Below are 18,190 nucleotides of genomic sequence, written 5' to 3' on the forward strand. Positions count from 1 at the left end.
TTCACAGATCTTGCAATGTCAATTCCTCAAGATGGAACCATAACAGGATGATGTATTTTCATAGATTTTGTCCATCAACCATTTACCATGGACATTGAGACACACATGTCATTGTCTTGAATGTAAGGCACTAAGTACTATCTTCCTGTGCTTATATGGAAGAACCAAAAGATCCCTAACTATCTTCCCTGTCCGGCTGGAAGAACAAAAAAGAAGCAAAATAAGCCTAAAGCATCAACTAAGATGTTTTTGCTGCTGCTTTACAGGTTCACAGAAACTGGCACAGTTTGCCTATTGACCTATACAAAAGCATCACAGACCATATTCATAGGTCTTCAAGCCTTCTTGTCTTGGTAGTTGTATTCTTCTTAGTCTTGCCTTGCTGATTACATGGGCCACTCGGCGCATTATGCTTCAATCTTCCTCTTCCAGCCTTGCTTGAAGTGGTTGGGGGCACTGGCCTCGTAGTAGGCTGGTTGCTCCTGATGAATGTGGAATCTGGCAATGGTTCCTTGTGAAGTTGTCTTTTACTTGTTTGTGAGGACTGCATGGAATCAAGTTAGGTGTTTACAAGTTCAATTTGATAGAGTGGACGAAGTTTATGTGCACTTACATCTGCATGCAATTGAGAAAGGACAGTTTCTGTCATATTTGATAGCACTAGCTGGCTCCCTTCTCCAAACTACATGGAAGCCTATAATGCCATGCTTCAGAGTGTATGAACTATTAATCCAATTGACATGCTAAATGAGTTTCACTTACTTGGCTAGTAACTGGTGCTTCAAAACCTTCAGCTGATCCTCCTTCTTGGCCATGATCCACATTTGGATTGTTTTGAGGTTATAGTTCAGGCCTGATCCCAGCCTTCCTCAGCTTGCAACCACCTCTATTATGCCCTTCTATTCCACAATAAGAGCAAGTAATGATAGTACCATGCTTGGACATTTTAGAACCAAACTTGCCCATGACTTCATGAGGTTGCTTCCTTATGTTCTTGGGTGGCCAGCCAACTTTTTTCTCATAGACTGGTGGAAGTACATTTGGTCCTTCAACTTTCTGCCACATGTTCCTATCTTTGCAAGGATAGATTTTGGGACCATATGCTTTCAGGTAGGTTGCAGTAGAGTAGCACTCATGGACCATGGACTCAGAAGGAATTCTCTCCATCCTCAAACAAGATATAGCATGAGAGCAAGGGATACCAGTCAGCTCCCACCTCCTGCAATCACACTGCCTAATGCCTAGGTCCACTGTGTATTGTCTGTCCAACACATTGACCTGAAAAATGCCATTACTAGCAGGCTATGCATAATAGGTGTTTGCCCACTGAGAATTCTTATGAAGTTTCTTCCTTATCTTGGGGCAAATAGTACCATCCCACACAGTCCCCACATCCTTATACTTTGTATGATACCTTGTCATTAGTTGTGTCTTGACTTGCTCTAGCATGCTCAAGATAGGCATTTCTCTAGCATCTAGTATGTATTTATTAAACACCTCACAACTATTGTTTAGTAGAATATCACACTTGGAGAAAGTGCTAAAGAAAGCCCTAACCCAAGTATTTGGTGGTATCTTTTCTTGCCATTCAAAAGCTTTCTGGTTAAGGACCTTAATCTTCTCCATGTTCTCATTCCATCTAACTACTGTGGTTGACCTAGCACAAGTCTAGAGATGGTTCTTTAAGTTCTCACCTTTGAATTGCATTTGGAAATTGGAATAAAGGTGTCTGACCAAAATGAGTAAGCCACCTTGAGGTACATCTCTTCAATGTCCACTTCCTTTGGCAAGTGTGTTGCCCATGATAAGTCTTGATCATCAATTCCTGAGTCCTGCTACCACTTGAAGCATATAAATTCCAAAGACACCCATCTGCACAATTAGCCCTAAACCTTTTCTTCTCATTCCTGGGCATCTTGATCTCTACCCTCTGCTTCATGCTATATTGTGTGATAGCCTTCCTAAGCATCTCAACTGATTCAAATATCATGCCAACTTTGAAGATGGGATTGTCTATGTCTTCACTTCTGAATGACTTAAACCTTAGACCTTGTCCTTCTTCATCAGATTTTGGCAATTCTAGCTCAGATTCATCTGTTGACTCCTCTCCATAACCAGCCAAAGATAAAACCTTTGTCCCCTTCAGTTTGCTACCAATAGCCTTCTTGCCCTTACCTTTCTGCTGCCTTTTGCTGCTAGTCTCCTCTGTAGCATCCTCATCAACATAGTCCACAAAAATATCATCATCATCTCCCTCTAAATCAAAATCACTATCACTGAAATCAAAGTCATCTTCACTGTCACCATCATCTCCATGCACATCATGCTGCACTGAATCTTGTTGCACTGATTCTTGCTCCATTTCAAAGTCATCTTCACTATCACCATCATCTCCATGCACTGAATGCTGCACTAAATCTTGCTGCACTAAATCTTCTCCTTCTTCCTTCCCAACAAATCCTCCCTTGGCTGGGCTGATTACTACAGGCAGTGAAGCAATTGGGTTTGCCACTATGTCATCCCAGTTTATGCCAGGCTTGCTGTTATCATGATCAAAATAGATAATAAGGTTCTTCACCCTGTCAACAATGCTAGTCATCACCAATGTCTCTGAATCTGACTCAATCACCCTAAGTCCATGACCAAGGTCCATTCCAGGAAGCAACCAATATATCTTCAGAGCATCTATTTTAGAACATTTCAACTCATCAACAAAATCCAAGAACCACAATGGAGACCAGGTATCTACCTCGCAATGGTCAAACCAGTTCACTTTTCCACCAATGTAAGCCTTATCCGACTCCTGACCAACAAAGAAACCACAGTGGTGCACCTCAATAGTGAACTTGTGATCAACATCGCCTACATTGAACCAACTGATGCTTATTACTACTTGATTTATTTAGGCGACACCAGAAACCCTAAACCCTAGTCACCAAAACAAACGAAATTGGCCTACACCAGGAACAAGTATATGCACACCACCGCATCCTAAAGGCACCAATAAGAAGGTTTTGAGCTTCGATTGACTAACCATAGTCCGGCGGTGGTTCCCCATCCAGACACAGGCACGGCGCCATGTCGTAGATTCACCGCAGTCACGGCGGAAACCTACGCTCCCTAGGTACGTCTCGTCGTTGCTCTTCCACAGAATCTTGCAAAGTCGCCGACTTTTGCCTCCATCGCAAGCCGCCGCGCCCCCACCACCACCTCGCCCCCAGCACGCCAAACTTGAAGAAGACAGGATGAGATTTTGGAGATTGGCAGATGCGAACGGGCCTAGTTGTATAATGTCACCTGCGGTCGGTATTCAAACATGTGGCGCACTTGCTGCCATGTCGCCTGGAGGCCACGCCGGATGGGAAATGGGCCTCCGGTGAACCAATTGACAAGTTCAGGGGCCCGTTATCTGCGTTTGCAAGTTGGTGGATCGGAATGGCACAGGCTGACAAGTTAAAGGGCCGCTAGTGTATTTCACTCAAAAAAAGTATTACTATCAGTTTCATGGTTCAGTTGAATACTACAGTATAGTAAACATCTCGATCCATTGATTCCATTGAATATTATTGCCTGGAATAGAAAATGGATCCATTAAATGTTATTTCTGAAATAGAAAAAAATGGTACAATTTTATTCTTATACAAAGCCCTAGCATTTTAGCAAACACCTTGTGGGCATGGAAAATGCAGGAATATTATGAAGGTCTGCAATCTGATTTGTACAGCAAAACTCTCAAGAATCATGTCACGATAAATATTTACTGAAATCCCTTTGCTGATCTGCATTCACATGGAAAAACATATGCAAAAGGGAAGGGAGGAGAGTGTTGGAATGTAATATGGTGTGTGGGCCTGCCTAGCCTTCCACAATGCCTATATATGTAAACGCTGATCCAACATAGTAATCATTGAGTATTCCCTAATCCTACTCTTTCATGGTATCAAGAGATGATTCATTCATTGCTTCCGCAAACCCTAATCGCACCGCCACGGAACCAGCGCTCGCCAGCTAATCGATTTTGCCGTCGCAGAGCCCATCCCGCTCACTGGTCCACCGTCGCAAAGCCCATCTCGCTCGCCGACCCAATTCTCCGCGCTACCTGACGTCGCTATCATCTACGTGCGCTCCACCACGTCATCTACGTGCGATCCACCCAACAACGTCGCTGACGCCCACCGATGGCGTCATCTACGCGTGATCCGCCCGCCAACATCATTGACTCACGAAGCCCGACATCGCTGACGCTCGCTGACTCGCAAAGCCCGACGTTGCTGACGCCCGACTTGCGAAGTCGCCCTATGACTCACGAAGCCCGACGTCGCTGATGCCCGACTCGCGAAGCCGCCCTATGCGTGATCCACCCGCCGACATCGCTGTCTTGTTTCTGCGTCGTCCTGCATGGCGGAAACAAACACCGCACGCCAGGCTCGCGAGGAGCGCGCCCGCAAGGTAGAGGCCGACCGCGTTGTGGCCCTCAACATGTATGAAGCCAAGTACGCCGTCGTCCATCCCACCGCCATCGCCATCCTCAACATCAAGGTCCTCATGCCCCTGGTCTTGGATCGCACCATCGACAACTATAACCGGTGGTGGTCCATGTTCCTCGTTGTCCTGGGCAAGTATGCCCTAACGGACCACGTCCTCTCCGACGTCGTCAATGCTGATCGACCGGCGTGGGTGCAGATGAACTGCACCGTGCTCACTTGGATCTACTACACCATCCACGCCGACCTTCAGTAGTCGACGATGAACCGCAAGCCAAACATGCGCGGCGCGTGGATCTGCCTCGAGAATGAGTTCCTCGGCCAACGCGAATCGCGTGCCCTACTGCTCTCGGCGGAGTTTTGCATGGCGAAACAGGGGTCAGCCTCCATCACCGACTTCTGCTGCCGTCTTGAAATGATGGCGGCAACCCTCAGCGACTTCGGCGATCCGATCGGGGATCGGACTTTGGTCCTGACTCTTCTTCGCGGGCTCAATGGCAAGTTTCGGCCAATGGTTTCCAACCTCAAGATGCGGCAACCCTTCCCCACCTTCGAGGAGGCTCGCACGCTCCTCCTGCTCGAGGAGATTGACATCGACGACGTTGCTGCAAGCGAAGCCGCTGGGGCATCAGACCCGCCACCATCCTCCGCGACAACCGCACTCGTCACTGCCCCGTGCCCACCTACTAGGCACTCCTATGCAGGCCAGGGCCAGGGCAGCCAGGGCAGGCACGCTAGCTAGGGCGGCTCATAGTGCACTGGCCATCACCGCGGTGGCCGCGGCCACAACCAGCAGCAGCAGGTCTCCAACACTAGGGGCGGCTATCGCTCCCCGGCACCATTCTACAACCCATGGACGGGCACCGTGCACCTCTGGTCATGTTCGCTAGGCAGTCCGGGGATGCCGTTTCGACCCCCACCGGCTGCCTTCACTGCTGTTCCTCAGCCACAACAGCAGTACGTTCAGCAGCCATACGTTTAGCAATCGTACACCCTCAGACCTCCTCTAGGGTTTGGGTACAGAGGACCATCGCCACCACAGTAGCAGCAGCAGTGGACGCCCATGCAGGGTGCGTCCTAGGACCTATTCACCCTCGTTAGCAACTTCAACACCATGACACTGACGCCCCCTTCATCGGCCGAGTGGTACGTTGACTCCGGCGTCGGTGCCCATATGGTCAACAACGCTGGTATTCTTTCTACCTTTCACTATCCTTCGTCATCTAGTCCTTCATCTATCATTGTTGGTAACGGAGCTTCGCTTCCCATTACATCTATTGGGTCACACTCATTCTCCACCACACGACGTCCTCTTGTTCTTTCTGATGTTTTAGTGTCACCAAACATTATTAAGAATTTGATTTCCGTATGTCGTTTCACCACTGATAATAATTGTTCCATTGAGTTTGACCTGTTTGGCCTCTCTGTGAAGGACCTTCAGACACGGAGCGTGATTGCCAGGTGCAATAGCACGGGTGACCTCTACCCATTCTTCCTAGCACCATCCAGCACTCCCACTACCCTCGCTGCCACCGCGTCATCCAACACCCTCTGGCATCGTCGCCTTGGTCATCTCAGACATGAGGCTCTTTCCAAACTTATTAGTTCCAATGCTATTTCATGTAATAAGCGCCATATTGATCATGTTTGTCATGCCTGTCAGCTAGGTCGCCATGTGCGCCTACCTTTAGTGTGTCACACTCTCGCGCTGCACATCTGTTTGATTTAATACATTGTGATCTTTGGACTTCTCCAGTTGTTAGTGTGTCGGGCTATAAATATTATTTAGTCATTCTTGATGACTACGCTCATTACACCTGGACGTTCCCATTATGCCTTAAGTCCAATACTTTCCGTGTCCTTTCTAACTTTTTCTCATATGTGCGCACGCAGTTCGACTCCACCATCAAGGCAGTTTAGTGCGACAACGGCCGTGAGTTTGACCACTCCTCGGCCCACACGTTCTTCCTCACTCATGGAGTCGTCTTCCAGATGTCGTGCCCATACACCTCTTAGCAGAACGGACGTGTCGAGCGCACCCTTCGCACCGTGAACAACATCGTGCGATCCCTTCTGTTTCAGGCCAGCCTTCCTCCGGTTTATTGGGCTGACTCACTCCACACTGCCACCTACCTCCTCAATTGTCACCCCACCAAAACCCTAGCCGGCCACACCCCTTTCTTCGCTCTTTATGGCACACAGCCTTCCTACACTCTCCTTCGAGTTTTCAGCTGTGCCTGCTATCCCAACCTCTCATCCACAGCTCCACATAAATTATCACCTCACTCCTCCTTGTGTGTTTTCCTCGGGTACTCATCCGATCACAAAGGATATCGATGTCTCGATCTTCATTCCAATCGAATCATTGTCTCCCATCATGTTGTATTCGACGAGACTTTGTTTTCGTTCTCCAAGATGTCCACCACCCCCCAGGACCCAAACACACTTGCATTTTTGGATGATGCTGATGATTCCTCTTTGCCTATGTGGCCAAGAGCTGTGCCTGCAGGTACTCATCTCCCTAGTGGCATGGATGCGGCACCTGGGACCCTTGGCGCCCCTACCACCGGTCCAGCTGGTGGTCCGGCTGGTGCTGCTGGCCCTGCAGACTCAGCACCCCAGATGTCCAGTGCTACCACGGCCCCCTCAGCTGGCGCCCCTACCAATGGTTCGGCTAGTGCTGCTGCCCCTACGGACCCAGCGTCCCAGGTTGTTGCCAGCGGCACCGGCTGTACCACCAGCCGCACCACCACCACCACCACGGAGGTGATCGTTCCTGTCACTAATGCGCACAACATGCGCACCCATGGCAAGGATGGTTTTCGGCAACCTGTGGATCACCTTAATCTCCACGTGACGGCTTCGTCTACCACTCTAGTACTTCGTCCATCCATGCCGCTCTTTCGGATCTGGCCTGGCGTCTTGCTATGCAGGCCGAGTTCGATGCCTTGTAGGCAAACAACACCTGGACCTTGGTGCCTCGCCCTCCTGGTGTCAACCTTGTCACCAACAAGTGGGTTTTTCATCACAAGTTCAAGTCAAATGGCTCGCTTGACCGCTACTAAGCCCGGTGGGTGCTTTGCGGTTTCACACAGCGCCTGGGCATTGATTATGATGAGACATTTAGTCTAGTTGTCAAGCCAGCGACCATCCGGATGGTACTTTGGCACTATCTCGCTCCTGGCCGATTCACCAGCTTGATGTGAAGAATGCATTTCTCCATGGCACTTTGACTGAGACAGTCTACTGCACACAGCCAACTAGGTTTGTCAACTCTGCCAAGCCCAATTATGTCTGTCGCCTGAACAAGTCACTCTATGGGTTGAAGCAAGCTCCTCGCGCCTGGCACAGTCGCTTCACCTCTCACATTACCTCACTTGGGTTTGTCGAGGCCAAGTCTGACACATCGTTGTTCATCTACTGCAAAGGTGCTAACATGGCTTTTCTTTTACTCTATGTTGATGATATTGTTCTCACTGCGTCGTCTCCGAGTCTCCTCCATCGGATTATCGTAGCACTTTGCCAGGAATTCTCCATGACAGACATGGGGCCTCTTCACCATTTTCTAGGTGTCAGTTGTCGCAGAACCGACCAATTTATAAGAATACAAGTACAATGGCAATCCGCAAGCGGTCGCACTATCATACTTGAACCCATATAAACCCGGTAGTCCGTCGAGTACCACGACGGGTCTCGATAAACGATTTACAACAACCAAGATCGTACAGGATTCAACATACATGCCACATATTACATAAAGTTCATAGATACTTTTCATCATCAGAGTACGAATAAAAGTTATTACAAACCGAGTTTGATAAATAAAGCGGAAGCAAATAAGTTCGAAGATAAAGTTTCCAACATAGTTTGATACAGTGCCAAGCCAGATCACGGTCCACAAAAGCAAAGATAGGAATTACTAAAGAAGCCTGCCCAAGGCTTACTCCTCATCCACAGCGGGATAGAAGCAACTCTTGCAATAACCATGATACATAGTGCCATCTGCAACAATGGGAAAATAAACCCTGAGTACGAGAAGGTACTCAGCTAGACTTACCCGTCATGAACCAGAAATAAAATGACTACAAGGATTATGCAAGGCTGTATAAGTGGATGTAACTTGACAACATTTTGCAAAAAAGGCAATTAACCATTGTACAATTGTGATTCCTTTATCAAGTTAATTATAACTATCCATTTCTAGATTAGCAACTATCCTGTGCCAAACATGTTGTATATTATTTAGAATCATACAATAGTAACCATAGCAGGTATCGTAATTCCATATTCATCTGAACCATCATGTTTCATAATATAGTTACTACGATGTTGGGACTATCCAAGTTTCCCACTATCCGGGAGAGACGACGATTCGAATCGATTTCAACTAGCTAGGAATTTATTCCTAACACAAACCCAGATCTATCAGCCACGATAGTCTTAGGTCACCTTTGGTACAACTCAGGTACACATTTCGCGGGTCCGTACCACGCCGCACAATCTGGAACACTAGATGCCAGGATGCTCAGGCCAAGCCTGCCCTTGGGCTCAGTCTGATCGTTCCCCGAAAGGAGCGCACAACAGAACGGTTCCCGGCCTGAGTTGAATTACTCGGCTTCGCGGTCGGAACGAGTTATCCGGCCAGCTAAGTGAGAGGCATGCGTTCAATCTTGTCAGAAGCGCCAACAACGGTACGGTCCTTAATCAACATAGACGGGGATAAATCCACACCCAAGACCTCCATATCTTGTTGCTTCTCTATCGACTTCCCGTCCGGTCTCGATTTACTTTTACCACATGGTTCTGTTCCACGATAGCAGATATAGCCAACCATGCTCCGGTATCCCCCTATCTCTCGCAGGTGACAGGACATCACCTGACTTCTACCGGTCTAAGCATGGCTAAGCATATATTCGATCCTGGACCTATACCGGTTAAAGGGTTAATATCTGGACAAGGAATGTACATGCATCAAGTGGTTTCATTCAACTCTTATAACCTAATGCATCAATCATAAATACGTAAGTAAACATTTGTAAATTACTGGGAGACTTATAATGCTCCGGGGCTTGTCTCACAGAAAGGAAGTAGGGCGATGGTCAGGACACTCCGGAAGCTCCTCAGGGTTCTGCTCCACGCCTTCGGGAGCTGCGGCTTGCGGATCCTCCTGCGGGTTCCCTTCCTCTGCTTCTTCGAATTCCAGCAACGTGATCTCTTCCTCCGATCCTAGATGCATGAGTATGGTATAAGTATTACGAATGCATATATGTTAACAAGTGCATCACGTTGTTTGAGTAGGTGCATATCTCTTCTCGATTATTACTTAACTACTTCTACAATGCATCGATTATGCCACAAACAGTAGCTACTTGTTTCACTCATAATTGGAGTTCTACAAATCCAAAAATAGTGATCCTAGACTTTCTGGAAAGCTTATCAAATTCTCCACAACTTTGTTATTAACCATTTTTACAGTCTACATCAGTTTCAACATGCAACTCATCACATTCTAGAATCAGTCCGGAAACTATTTAACATGCAATGTAAAGTAAACATACTTCTACTTCATGAAATCATTCAAAATTTGACAACCTAGACTCTACCACCAGTTTAAGCATACCAAATACAGTTAAGATGATGTAATGGTGAAGTCCAAACTATTTATTTAAATGCCTTTATTATTTTATTTAGATATCTAGGTTAAATAATAAACATATACCAGATGTACTTCATAAATTCTCAAAAATTTACAGTGCCTCACTAATGCTATCAAAGGACTACCATAAAAATTTCATGTCATTTTACTAAGTAGAACATTCTATATCAAAATGATAAGGCAGCAAGGCTTGAAATAGCATAAATGGAAAATCCTATTGAAAAGTGTCAAGCAATAGATTTCTTATTTTTCTTAACATCCATATGGTACTAGTATCACCTCCAATAAATTTCATGTATTTTGGACTCATAATTAATTTATAAAAATTCATGCAAGGATTAACTATTTATAAAAGAAAAATCTATAACTATAGATCTACAGATGCACTGGTCCTCAAATTTTTACCAGAGTTCACATATGCTAAGACTAGCTTACCACAAAAATTTCATAATTTTTGGAGCACAGGAACTCTAGATATAAAATAAACAAATTTGAATACATTCAAAAGCACATTTCAAATCCTTATTTAAATCTCTAGAAATTTATACTGTTGAAGCCAAGAACATATTTTTACTAAATACTACACTTCCTAAGCAACACAATCATATTTATTTCACAATTTTTGGAGCTACCAAACTGAAGATACAAATTTCACAAAACAAATCAAAAACTGGATTAAAAATGAGTTAGCCTTCACTACTACTGTCGCTGACAGGTGGGACCCGCTGGTCAGCGAGACACAGCAGAGCACGGCGGCGCTGCTCAACTGACGCGGCTAGAACTCGACGGCGGCGAGTTCGCCGGCGGTAACATCTTCACTACACGATCTACGTGACCTAACGAAGCTATTGAGCCACTTGGCCGGCCTTATCGTCGACTCTAAAGCTGACGGCGGCGGCCATGGCGGAGCGGCGGGGCTGGACCACGGCGGTACGCCGGTGGAGGCCAAGGTGACCCAAATTAACGCGTGGACAAGCATCAGTGGACTACAAGGAAGCTGTTGCTCGCGCTATCGTAGCCTGCGGTGGTCGGGTTGGGCCTGGCCACGGCGACGGAGGGTAGCGGAGGAGCTCCGGCGAGGCGTTGCACGGCACTGGGGCTTACCAAGCTTGGTCAGCGAGCACGGGAGGGAGCAGTGGGTCGCTGAGAAGACGGTGGAGCTTTGGTGGTGGTGCTGGAGTGGCTAGGCGTGAGCTCGCGCATGGTTATGGCGACGGCGGAGCAGCGGGAGCTCGGCTGCTGCTGCGGCGATGAAGAAAGGCCGAGGCGAAGCAAATGGAGGCGCGGGATGGCTCGGGCGGGCGCTGGCATCGTGGCTTGGCTGGGCAGAGCAGAGGCGACGCGCGGCTGTCGCCGGGGACACGCGGCACGCGGGTTCTGAAACCGGTCGGCCATTGAACGTCGCGATTCAGTCGATTCAGTCGCGCGATGTAGTGCCTGACGACGTACTTTCATGGAGCTTGATCTTCTAATCCATGAAGTAATAGTGCACACAATCTACACCAAAGTTGTAGCTCTAAGTACCATCTATAATTCATCTTAAACGATCAAGACCTAATTCGCAACGGTTAAGGAGAAAAATCGTGCTCAAAGTTGGCTTGTCAGGCTGTCGGTGTTCACGACTTAGCAAAAATTTGCTAAGTGTAGAATGGTGATTTCTCAGATTTTTGAAACCCAAATTCACACATGTTAGGAGCTGAATCAGTCAAAGGCCCAAAAATCAAAGTTGTTCCTTATGTCAAACACTACAACATTGCTTTAGTGAACTCCTCCATGCAAGGTCTCTAACACCTAGTTCAACTTTAGTCAAACATGTTACTTTGAAATCATGATACACATTCAAACCATGGCTAAATGACCAAACTAGCCCTAGCATTAAATACCAAAGTTGTTCCTAATGATATCCTAAGCATGTTTGAGCAATTTGCAAGGTCATCCTATCATTTCATGCAGTGGTCACTCATAGAGCTATCCAGGTCAACACATGAAATATCACTTAAATGCTTGATCATGAGATGTGGCCTTCATGAACAAGGTTCCTTTTGTTAACCTAAGTGTGGCTAAGGTGTTTTAGTGACTAGCATTACCCACTTGCATTCATTTGTACAAGCTCATATGCATATGCTCCAAGAAACACGAGATAACAAGCAATGTTTCAGATGTTTCGATCAAATGTTTCAATTGTAAATGATGATTTATGAATGCTTGATGCTCATGCTCATGTTATGCAAGTCAAGTTATGCAAGGCTAACACCCGAGGTGTTACATCAGTGTTCAGCGCAGAGGTGACCGTTTATTTCTCTCTCAGCGACAGTACATGCTGGACATTCTGGACCACGCTGGTATGAGTCACTACAAGCCGAGCAGCACTCCTGTGGACACTCACTCCAAGCTTTCTGCTGACGGTGTTTCAGTCACTGATCCGAGTCAGTTTCGTAGTCTTGCCTGGGCTCTTCAGTACCTCACCTTCACCAGACCAGACATTGCGTATGCTGTTCAGTAGGTCTGCCTGTACATGCATGACCCACGGGAACCTCATTTGAGCGCTCTAAAGCGCATTCTCCGGTACCTTCAAGGTACATTGGATCTCGGTCTACACCTCCACCGGACCTCTCCAACTGATCTCACCGTCTACACTGATGCAGATTGGGCAGGCTGTCTTGACACACGCAAATCCACCTCGGGTTATGCGGTGTTTCTCGGGGACAATCTCATCTCCTGGTCGTCCAAGCGTCAGCCTACAGTGTCTCGGTCTAGTGCAGAGGCGGAGTATCGAGCAGTCGCGAATGGAGTCGCCGAAGCCTGCTGGTTGCGCCAACTTCTGATAGAGCTTCGCTGCCCACTCTGTCGTGCTACAGTGTTCTACTGCGATAATATCAGCGTTGTTTACCTCTCCACCAACCCGGTTCAACATTAATGAACCAAGCATATTGAAATCGACCTGCACTTCGTTAGAGAACGAGTCGCCCTCGGTGAAGTCCACGTCCTGCACGTTCCCACTTTGTCCCAGTACGCCGACATCTTCACCAAGGGTTTGCCGACGTCCGTGTTCACGGAGTTTAGGTCCAGTCTCAAAGTTCGCGGTGCTCCCCGTTTAGACTGCGGGGGAGTGTTGGAATGTAATATGGCGTGTGGGCCTGCCTAGCCTTCCACAGTGCCTATATATGTAAACGCTGATCCAACATAGTAATCATTGAGTATTCCCTAATCCTACTCTTTCAGAGAGCATACCTGAATCAAGGTCCGCCCAGGTACTTGCAGGCTTGCAGCACGGTGGGGGAGCATGAACTGCAGCACTGCCAGTGCATACTAGGGTTAGATCCTCGCTGATTAGAGAGGTCTTTTGCTTGTGCGAGGGAGAGAGTTGCGAGGGCGGAGGGCCGTGAATGCAGGACCTCCGTCGCCGGCCTCCTCCACGCGCCATGCATCATCCTCGACCTGCTCCACATGCTGCGTGCCGGCCACCTCCCCGCCGAGGGCACCAGCCAAGCTGGGATGGCGATGGGATCCTTGCAACAGCGACCGGGCAGCGGAGGGGTCCTTGCAGCAGCCAGCAGCGACAGTGGCAGCAGACCCTCGCATCTTCCAAGACGCCACCGATGTTGTGTGGTAGCGGAGTCATGGCCATGGTGCGGTGGCGAAGGGGTCGTGCGCTCGTGCTCGTGGACAATGGGATGTTGATGGAGAGGTAGCTGTGGCCGGTGAGTGGCGGCGGGAACAGATAATTCTATCTAAAGCCCCCTTTGGCGCGGCTCATCCAAAACGGCTTCATTGGTGAAGCCAAAGCCGGTGAAGCCAGAAAAACTGGCTTTTCCCGGCTTCTAGTTCATTTTAATCCTGGCTTACAAAACGACTTCATGCTACAGCGCCTTGATTTACGCAAAATAGATGAAGCCGAAGTCGTCATAAGCCGTGCCAAAAAGGCCCTCAGATATCGTTTGGGCAGGCGTGAAAACATCAAAATTCAAAACAATCATGGCGGGCGTGAAAACAATCGCCGCGCGTAAGGGCGGGCTTCTGTGGCCAGCTGCCGATTTGTTTGAGATTTTGGCTAGCTACTCGTTTTTTTTTTGGCTGACGGCGGCCGAAGGTGGCTGTCCACATTTCAAAGTTTCTATAGATAAATATACATTACATGCATAAAGAGACAACAGTAGTATAAGGATAGTTGGTCATCGCAACAATATAATCAAAATGTTCGTTTAGATCCTTAGAATTAAATTCATTCTAATAAATTATAATTTAGGTACATATTAATTAAGTTAATATAGTTGTATATAAAATATATTTATATATTATTGTTAGCCATGCAAGAGAGATGTTTATATGTTATATTTCTACTATAGAGTCGAAGAGCGTGCCATAAGTTGCAGAATAGAAACATAACATGGTGATCTATAGAATTAATTGTCATGTTCGCTTTGTCTTATAATCCGTACTTTTCAGCTTATTTTTTTCAACCGGAACAGTGTTTTTCTCTCACAACAAATCAGCCGGAACAGTATTTCGGCTTGTTTTTTCAGCGAAGCGAACGGAGCCTAAGTATATATTCCTAATAGAAGCAAATTGAAAGAATGGAAACTGAAAGGAGGAAGCTAACACCCAAGATTAATTATATGGTCTCACTGATTAAAAGTACAATCAACTTAAAAACTAACATAATATATTAGGCTTGTTTGACATACTTGAAGAGTGATGTGTCCAAATATTTTTAATACAATAGATACTCTTCTCTGTTAAATGAACTTAGCAGTTTTGTGCCAGTTAATATAGCTCCAAACAACCCAATGACAAGTTTTTGTAATTGGACGGCAAAGTATATTTTATATAAATAATTAAAAGAAAAATTATCCATGGATCATCGTTCTTTGGTATTCAGTAGCTAATTAGAAATATAGCATATTGCCCGTACTAACGCTACGGTGGCATCTAGAAAAAAAATCGTAAAACTAAAAGAAGAAATACCGCTCGTGCCATCGCTACGGTAATATTTCAAGCATGCACATGAAAATAAGAAAAAGAAGATATATGTTTCTATAGTTAAGAATAAAATGGGATACTTAAGTTCCACAAAAAATAAATGACACGGCGTTGCTATTACAGCACAAACATCATATTCCAAGGGAGTTTCACATTTCATGAACTGCTACTGCCTGACATGCCTCTCATGACACTGCAGTGCCACCACACAGTTCCAACATGTCTCTATCACAATCGCAAAAAAAAAGTCTCTCACCACCCCTAACAAACACAAGATGATTGCAATAACAAATTATTCGCAGCAAGTAATAAGGACTACAACTAACTTGGCGCCCCATAAACCATAAATAGCTCAAGAGCAAGTAGTCTGGTACTAAGAACTAAAACTCTTGTTATCATTCACAGTTAACACATACTAATACAAAGGATTCTGAGACCAAGTGGCAAAGATATGTGTTCTATGAAATGGATTAGGAAGATGCACTTTGTTTAACTGAAAACCATTGATTTCCAGGAGCAAGTTCAAATAATGTACAGATAAATCAGCATCCATCATGGTGCAAGTGGTAGAGTCTTACTGCCTTTGACCGGAAGGTCCCGGGTTTGAGTCGCGGTCTCCTCGCATTGCACAGGCGAGGGTAAGGCTTGCCACTGACACCCTTCTTCAGACCCTGCACAGAGCGGAAGCTCTTTGCACTGGGTATGCCCTTTATAAATCAGCATCCATCGTAGCCAGCTGTTGCTGTGCTTTTTCTAGTACAAGGGAAATCAATACACGTAGAAGAAGCTAAAAATCCTCTCATAACGTCTAAAATGCAGCAATGAGAAGCCACGATGGCAACAACTCTGGTGAAGGCCCAGAAAATCCTATGAATACAATCACCACTAAAGGTATACCTTTTGCCGACTAATCAGATACCACAGTTCACAAATAATTTTCTGAGCTTTGGTGAACAGAGGAAAAGATTTAGCCTTTTAAAAGAGCACAAAAGGATAAAATGTATGAACAATCTGAATATAGAAGGAACCATAGTTTTTTAACGCTGATGTGCTAGGATACCTTGTGAAAATAAACAATGCAAGCATTCCAGAAGATCATTATTAGTTCATAGGGTGATGTTTCTCAGTGTAACCTGCTAATAAGATCTATCTCTTGCTGGCATGTCGGTTTTGTCCAAAAAGATTGAGAAACTTTGAATTGATTAACAAATGCATATTTGATACCTATATATATGAAGATTACCACCATTTTAGTGGTGAAACCCATAGCCACTTTCGTGTATTTCTTTCTTTTCTTTTCTGCAAGCAAATCCCAGAAAAAAATGTGGGCTGAATCTATGAAGCCAACACAAAAATGGAAATTATGAATCAAACAGAAATAAATAGACAGAAGAAGCAAACCTGACAACATCCGTAAGACCCACTTGAGTAATATCAGAGGCTAAAGAAGAGGGAATAAGGTTCTATTGCTCTGGAAAATCTAACAGGCAACACCAACACAGGCAGAAGAGAACCCGCTCGATGTCAGTCACTGAAGAGATAACACCAACACATGTAGATATGTACGACTAAAATATGTTAGAGAATGTAATTTCGATACCTGCATGTATTGGCAGGCAACAAGCCTGCCTTTAGACTTGAGATTGATGTATCTTCATGCGTTTTTTTGTCAAGTTCCTACAGAACCAGAAACTATAAATTTACATAGGATTTAGGTACAATTTTACCCAGTGGCAATACTCAATTATGTAACTAAAGTTCATCATGGAGGTATTAAGGACCAGAAACTATAAATTTTCTTGTTAATTCTCTCCCTATTGGTTTTGTAATCTGAGGCCCTAATTCTGTTTTGATAAAGATATATGCAGCAGATATTTGAATAAATGTGTGCCTCTATCCGAGTCTGACTAATAGTGTACCTACACTCTATGTCTAAAGTAAGCTTCACAAGTGAATCATCACTGAGAAAGGTATACCTGGAGCTAGATCTTTTGTTACATTTGCAGGTTTGGACAGGGTCCTAGCTTCTAAATTGTTTTTATTCATGAAAACCACCTATGCAAATGAAAGGATTTCATCAGTGAGTCAATGATGACATTGATGATATGCCTTGTTTCCTTTGCACAGCTAATGCCCTTTCATGTAATATTCAAATAATTCAACCTAAATAAATTACTCGTCTAAAAAACTAAATAAATTACTGTAATTAGTAGCGAGATTGGCTGAAATCCCCCAAATCTAAACCAGAAAGACGGCTATATGGCCATATCAATCGAGGAGAAACACTGAAAACGTAGAAACAGCAGGACATGTGACAAGCGGGCCTTTGATATGCAGCTCGAGGTAGTCAAACTCGGATCGATAGCCAGACAGCAGCCTCCGCTCTACGGCGCCGACCTGCGCGTTGCCGTCGCGGTCGGTGCTGGCGCGGAGGATGCCCACGAGATCTTCAGTGTAGGAGAGGAGTCTTTCCACCCCTAGGCTCTTGCCCATGCCCGCCGCCATCAGACTGGTCTGCGCCGGCACCGAAGGGAACCCTAGCTCCCTAGTCCCCACCTCTCCCGCCTGCGCGCCCGGTGCTGGTGAAGAGAGACGCGGGTCAGTCTCGTAGGTTAGGGAGTGGGGATGTACGACCGGCGGCCACGACAACGGATGCCCTTGCTTTGCCGCCGGGAAGGGCAAGGAGGGCGGGCGTGGGTCATGGCTGCAGGGGTAGAGCGGGCGGCTCGCCACGGCGGCGGCCAAACCCTGGAAGAAGAGAGAGGACCTGGGATGGGGAGGTTGCGGGGAGCTGTGCGCATGTCAGGGCCCACATGTCGGCGCAGGGATCGCACGGGGATGGCAGGACGATGACGCGAAACTTTTTTGTCGCACGAAGAGATTGTCCACTCTTTAGTCTTTTTAGGTGTGGGAGAGGGAGATGAGCCAGCCCGGACCAGGGACACCACGACGCTGCTCAAAAAAATTTAGACCCCGCCCCCGCGCACCCGCCCCCACGAAAATCCCTTCACGTTAGTAAAAACTGGCCCGCTAATTCCCTCCCCTAAAATGCGGTTTAGATTCCAAAATC

General features: G+C 46.3%; 1 protein-coding gene across 1 annotated transcript; it reads left to right on the plus strand.

Moving 5' to 3' along the window:
- Positions 1-4,746: 4,746 nt before the first annotated feature.
- Positions 4,747-5,226, plus strand: LOC136507848 (uncharacterized). Its single transcript, XM_066502450.1, has one exon. The coding sequence runs from the start codon at positions 4,747-4,749 to the stop codon at positions 5,224-5,226; it is 480 nt and encodes a 159-aa protein (XP_066358547.1).
- The last annotated feature ends 12,964 nt before the right edge of the window (positions 5,227-18,190 follow it).

The sequence above is a fragment of the Miscanthus floridulus genome, chromosome 15, assembly GCF_019320115.1.
Source record: "Miscanthus floridulus cultivar M001 chromosome 15, ASM1932011v1, whole genome shotgun sequence".
Taxonomy (NCBI): Eukaryota; Viridiplantae; Streptophyta; class Magnoliopsida; order Poales; family Poaceae; genus Miscanthus; species Miscanthus floridulus.